The 6,546-nt window shown below is 35.9% G+C and overlaps 1 protein-coding gene across 1 annotated transcript; it reads right to left on the reverse strand.

Annotated features, from left to right (window-relative positions):
* Nucleotides 1–716: 716 nt before the first annotated feature.
* Nucleotides 717–1,244, reverse strand: LOC149945965 (baculoviral IAP repeat-containing protein 7-B-like). The gene has a single exon (XM_090170682.1). It carries the CDS (start codon nucleotides 1,242–1,244, stop codon nucleotides 717–719), a length of 528 nt encoding a protein of 175 aa, XP_090026808.1.
* Nucleotides 1,245–6,546: the final 5,302 nt, after the last annotated feature.

A 6,546-nucleotide genomic window follows, 5' to 3' on the forward strand; every position in this document is an offset into this window, starting at 1 on the left:
TTACTCAAAAATATTTGGAATACGAAATAAACTTATCAGCCAGTTTATCACTTAGTAGCGCGCAAGTTCTGGCTTTAAATGATATTAAAGTGTTTATAGATGAACAGTTAAGTCTGTTAAAACAAAGCGCACCGGTTATAGACCTAATGTTTAGTGTTTTGGTCGACAATTTTTCGAAATTTCAAGCGGTTTATAAACCATTACAGAAGCGACAAATTCCCTGTGTCTTAATAGAAATTTACGCCGCCTTTCGTATTTCTCAGGATCACCAAGTGGAAAAAGATTTTTTGGAACAATTTATAGGTTATTGTCCATTTGACGTAAGGGATTTGATTGATCATTGTTTAAATGATGTAATATATTTGAAAAACATTTTATAAATAAATTTTTTATTAGTAAATGTGTTCTTTGTTATTATACCATACGAAAAATTAGTTTACACTAGCAAATTATATACACGAGGAACCATGATAATAATAGTTTCAGTATATTTTCAAAAAAGCCTCTTCAGGACAGGCGCTACTAGCGACGATGCGTAACGTACGAAAATAGCTTATTTTAATTGTACATCATTTAAAATTTCCTTACCAACGCGTTCAGAATAGTCTTTTCGTATATCAGTTTTAATATGATGAAAACGAGGGGAAAGACACTCGCTCACAAAGTTTTATTGATTTAACGTCTACATTTTAATACTCATTGTTTCTGGTTGAAAATTATAAAATGCTACAAAGTGGTCTAGATTTTTTCCGATCTAGAGTTTCAATGACATGATTAATTAAGCTATAGACCAGAGCCTTCTCGTTAGTGCTTGAATAGGGCGCTTGATTTGAATCATACTCGTATGGTATATTACCGCAGTTCTGGTTTAAAACGAATTTACATCTCGGGTAATATTTAGCGTGCTCTTCCATCGGAATATCGTTCTTGTCCCAAACCAATAGCTCTCCAGAACAACAGAAGCATTTGACACAATCTTTGTTGTACGTGTAGAAGAGACCTGCTTGTGCTAAATCTCTCACGTCTATGTAATCAATCGGGAAATCCTTAAACGACTGTAATCTTAGAAATTCAGATCGCATAGGTCCTAAATTCCAAAAATCGTTCGTTTCGCGTAGCACGGGAATGTTATCCGTAGTTTCATCCTGAACAAATTTGCAATTCGGGAACCGTTGGATGTGAATTAGTAAAGGTACATTCCCCTCTTTCCAATCGTTAACCAAACCATCACAACAGAAACACATGACAATATTTTTATTCCCAACGTAAAAAAAGCCGGCGTTTGCCAACTCGTTTACATTTAAAAAGGTTGCCGAAAAATTTGAGTTGAAACTCTCTATTCTTTTTCTTTCAAAGTGCATTTTTACGTATTTAAAGCTGGTTAAAAATTTAGCTCGCGTAAAATGTAACCGGCGTCACGTAGCGGCCACTGTCGTCACCTAGCGGTAAAATGTAACCGGCGTCACGCAGCGGCCACTGTCGTCACCTAGCGGTAAATTGTAACTAGCGTCACCTAGCGGTAACTTAAAAACCGCTATCTAGTGGTTATGGTTTTTAAAACACCTGGCACAAGAAAAAAAACCAAATATATAGTTAAACAGACGAGCGTTATTAAAGGGTACTCTTCGAAGAAAGGCATTTCTTCCAATATGTTAAACTTTATTTAAACTTATTAATAATAATACCGCCTCTCAAACGGTACCAAATAGTCCAAAATTGCCCTTTCAGCCGCCACACTCAATACCGAAAACACCTGCTAGTAAGTTATTTCCGCCCGTTATTTCATATGACGCTATAAAATACGTTTAACCATTATTATTACCAAGTTAATACGAGGGAGATTATAACAGAAAAACAAGTTATAGCTTTGGTCCGAGTTTTGACGACAACGTATTTGTTAGGCTTAGCTTTTTACTGCAATATTAACCGAAATATCAACATTAAACTAACATACAGGAACATTCGTTGGTCAAGTATTTAAACATTGCTTACATTAATAATGCAGTCGTTACAATCAGGGTAGTGTGTGCTGCCACTAAGTTCTTAATTTACCCCTGGTGTTGAAACTATAATGCTCTTTAATAGTTAGGCTTAGCTTTTTACTGCAATATTAACCGAAATATCAACATTAAACTAACATACAGGAACATTCGTTGGTCAAGTATTTAAACATTGCTTACATTAATAATGCAGTCGTTACAATCAGGGTAGTGTGTGCTGCCACTAAGTTCTTAATTTACCCCTGGTGTTGAAACTATAATGCTCTTTAATACCCTCGGTCAACGAATTAAGTAACGTTCGTTATTTGTTACGTTTATAAGAGTTCAATTTACCCCTAGTGGTGAGAAATGGCAATACTATAATGTCCTTTAATAAACAACAAACGTTTATAAGAGTTCAATTTACCCCTGGTGGTGAGAAATGGCAATGCCACTCTAAAATCTAAATAGAATCTGTAAATATTACTATAAGCCCATATCTGCTACCACTATTTTACCTTTAAACTCATTTTAAAGGTTCACAAATTGAATGAGCGTTCTTTCACGTAGTGGCCCCTTCCATAATTTCGCTACCACTTACGAAAATTAACGGACCGTACATGTTAAAGTCTATTAAACCGCTACGTAAACATTCCTCGTGCCGCTTGGTAAACACGGAATAATATACAGCTAGTTAACGATAGATTTAAATATTAAAGATTTTTACGACATTTATAACGGCTCAATACAAGTATAGTTCTTAATTCTATAATTTATATACACGATATTATTGATAAACTAACGCAAAATTATAAAGAATCGCAGACATGTTCGACTGGTTATATGTTGTCGTAAATGTTTTATGCAATGTACACGTTTAACACGAATAACCGTTTAAAAGTTCATATAGGAGCGACTTGTTTAAGTAACGGTTTTAGGTAACCCGAATTCATAGATACCAGCGTGTTTAACTTTTTATAATCAATCTTTATGGACATATTCTTTAGCGACGAAAATTCAGAGCTGCAAACGTTGTTAATTATAACTAAGATACCACAATATTAATTCAAACCGTCATTGTTCTATTAAAATGATGAACGGTTATTGAAATATCCATTACAAAGTCAAGTGATCTACCCTACAAAGTTTACTATTATTAAAATTTCATGAGCGCGAACCGACCTTGTTATGTAAATATTTCGTATAGTGTCAATGTATAAATGCATTATATTTACTAGGATTTATAAGCGGTAATATTAAATTTTATGCGTCAAACTGATATTTTGAGGAACATGTATACGATGTGCGTAAAGACTGTGAAACATTTATAAGGCCAGAGCTGCAAACGTTGTTAATAATCCCAAGCTTATTCTTAATATAGGGACAACTTGTTTCAAATTGCGAGGTTAACGAATTTAACATTGAACTTAAAATAACGACGCCGAACAATGTCATAATATTAATCAGCTTATACCCAAGTCATCTAGCGACTTTTTAGGTACGTGTTAATATATAAAAAACCGTTGGGTACAACTTGTTTATAAGCCTCAAAACAACATTGTACGTGATCTAACAAAGATGGCCCCGCTTGACAATTTACCACGTTATGTACTGTTAAGAAGTCTACAAAGACGATGTAAATATACTTTTACAAGTAATTGATAATTATTACCGCGCCACCCTCAGAAGTAATTATTTTTCTACATTTAAAAATATCTAACACGTCCCCAACGCAACTGGACCCCAAAGCACTACCTTAGTTTATTATAGAAGTGGTAATATTAAAAATGATAGTTTCTTAATCTCATTCTCCTTATCTTTCGCGAACAAAACATGTTCGAATTCTTATTAGACCAGACCGATGGTACGGTAATATAAAACAATGTATACGTAAACGATTTATGTACGTGAGGCATTGTTAGATTAACTTTACACGAAAATGGTTTCCCCTGTTTGGGACAACTTAACCAAATATTGAAACTTGTACAGTTTTCATATCAGGTAATCATGTATCCGAATGAAAATATCCATAGATAGCGACGTTTATACCTAAAAAATGCATTGCATGATTATAATGATTTTATTTATGGAAGACCCCTTTCATTAACCATAAATCAGATGATCACGTGACGCGGCTTTTTGATCGAACCATATAGGGAAACTTGTTCTTGAAATGTCTTTTGGCATTATGTAATTTACCCTTTTCAACACATGTTTACGTGAGATGACCCCAAAGACCCTTCCTAACGGACGACAGGATATACTATCTTTACTGTCATTAACGTATTGACTATGTTAAAAACTTGAAATATCCAATAAAAAACTCCCTCATTTCTTCACCCCAATATAACCTTGAATACACAGTTTACATTTCATAAATTTTAGGCTTATTATTTACGATGGCCAGGCTTAACAATAAAACTTTACCACGTAATGCACAATGTTTCTCGCGCGTCCTCATTAACGGTAATATAAAATTAATACATGATGCATTGTCATAATATTTATCAGCTTACACCCAAGGCACTACCTTAGGCCTAGCGACTTTAAATTCGACGTTTTAGGTTAATATATATAAAAATCCTTTAGGGACAACTTGTTTAAAAACAAGCTTGATCTAAAGTAAATATGGCAAATTTCGTAAAAAATAACAAAGATAGCCACACTTTTCAATACACAGAACCCGTTTGAATATGAATCATTAAAGATGGCGGCCAAAACACATGAATTTCCAACCAAAATTACTAAGAGTGCATATAACAACCGCTAAAACCAGCCTAAAAGCTTTACCCCGTTATGTGTTGTTAGCGTAAATATGAATCATTTTTACCGCGCTTCGGGAAGGCGCGTTTAAGAGTCTATACTTTTTATGTGCATAAAGATTAATAACCTAAAATCCGTTAAAAAGGGGCCCGTATTAGGGGTGACTTATATTTGAAACTTCTACCCGAATCCAAAGATACCAGTCTAGTGGTGAAGCATTGACAAATGTTAAACTTTCACCAGCAATCTTTATGGAAGACCCATTTCAATTACCGTAAATAAGATGGTGCGTGTCACGTGACGCGGCTATAATCATTAACGAACCATATAGGGACAACTTGTTACCCAATGAGACACCCCTGGTGGGACACTATAAAGATGACCACGAATGACAGGTTATAACACGATACAAGCTTTATCCCGTTATGTTCAGTCATTAAAAGTGAATCATTTTTACCACGCTTCCTAACGGTTATTACAACACAGCTTATTATGATGTAACCTTTTATTATACCTTTAACTCTCAATTTCTTCCTAAGAGTTCAACCAAGACACCACTTGTTAATTGGTCGATACATTTTCTCCCTAATCATTTCACATGTTAAAGAATTTTCAAGTCAAAAATGACTAAGAGTTCTTATAACAACCGCTAAAAGAGAGACCACTCGAAACCAGCCTAAAAGCTTTACCCCGTTATGTGTTGTTAGCGTAAATATGAATCATTTTTACCGCGCTTCCTAACGTTAAAACACAGCTTATAAAACTCATTAATATTTACTTCTTAAGATTACTTAAGACGCTTCCTAACATTGATGTCTTGACAGGTAATACTTCCACGCTAACGTTTATACTAGTAAATACAAACTTTACCCCCCTCCACTTGTTCATTGATCCTTTTCGCGCTTACATCATCATAAACGCATGTTAAATTCGCGCCAAAACTTTAACAACCATATAGCAACCAGGTCAATTACCGCTAACGGTTAATTATAAAGATACAAACATGTAATAGAGTACAAACTATACCCGTTTCCCCGCCAAAAATGCTAATGAGTTGTTAACCATCTAGCAACCAGGTTAACTGGTAATTATAAAGGTACAAACTTTACCCGTTTCCCCGCCAAAATCATGTCAAACATGTAATAAACCTAAAGAGTTTAACCACTTGTTGATCGACGCTTACACTTTCCCGCCAAAAATTAATATTCAAACATATAATATAACTACTTGATGATCCTAAACACATGTTACTATCTAACAGGTCAATGACCCATAACGGTAATCCACCTAGTTAAACAATACCACGCTCATTAATATTCACCCTTTTTTAATTGACCTTGAACAGGTCGACTAACTAGGCTAATTAATTAACACCTGTGCTCGTTACGCACGAGTGCACGCGTGACACGCGCCCGAGGGGGGGCGGAATCGCGATTCCCCGCTTCATTCCCCCCCGTCACGCAGCTGGGGACGCGTGGGGGAAAGCACGCTGCGCCCCCCTCGCGTATCCAGGAATAGGGCACATAACTACTCCCGCATATTGGAAACTAAATGTTTCATCTCTCGAAGACGAGGCTTTTATCGCAGACACGCGTTCTTTCATTGTTGAGCTCATCCATTCGCTCAAGGCCAGTCCCGAACCACACGCTTACTGCGCTTGGTGGTTCTCCACTTTTAAACCCAAATTCCGCGTCTTTGCCAAAGAATATTGGACTGCCCGTATTGCAACAGAGCGAAGTCGTTTTCGCTCTCTCGAAAATGAACTCGCTCTTTTAGCCGACTCAAATCCCACGCGTACGGCCGT

This window comes from Leiobunum rupestre, chromosome 4 (assembly GCF_980474605.1).
Source record: "Leiobunum rupestre chromosome 4, qqLeiRupe1.1.hap1, whole genome shotgun sequence".
NCBI classification, from domain to species: Eukaryota; Metazoa; Arthropoda; class Arachnida; order Opiliones; family Sclerosomatidae; genus Leiobunum; species Leiobunum rupestre.

Coding starts and splice junctions, on each gene's coding strand:
- LOC149945965 (XM_090170682.1), bottom strand. CDS start 1,244: ATGTGTTTCTGTTGTGATGGTTTGGTTAACGATTGGAAAGAGGGGAAT.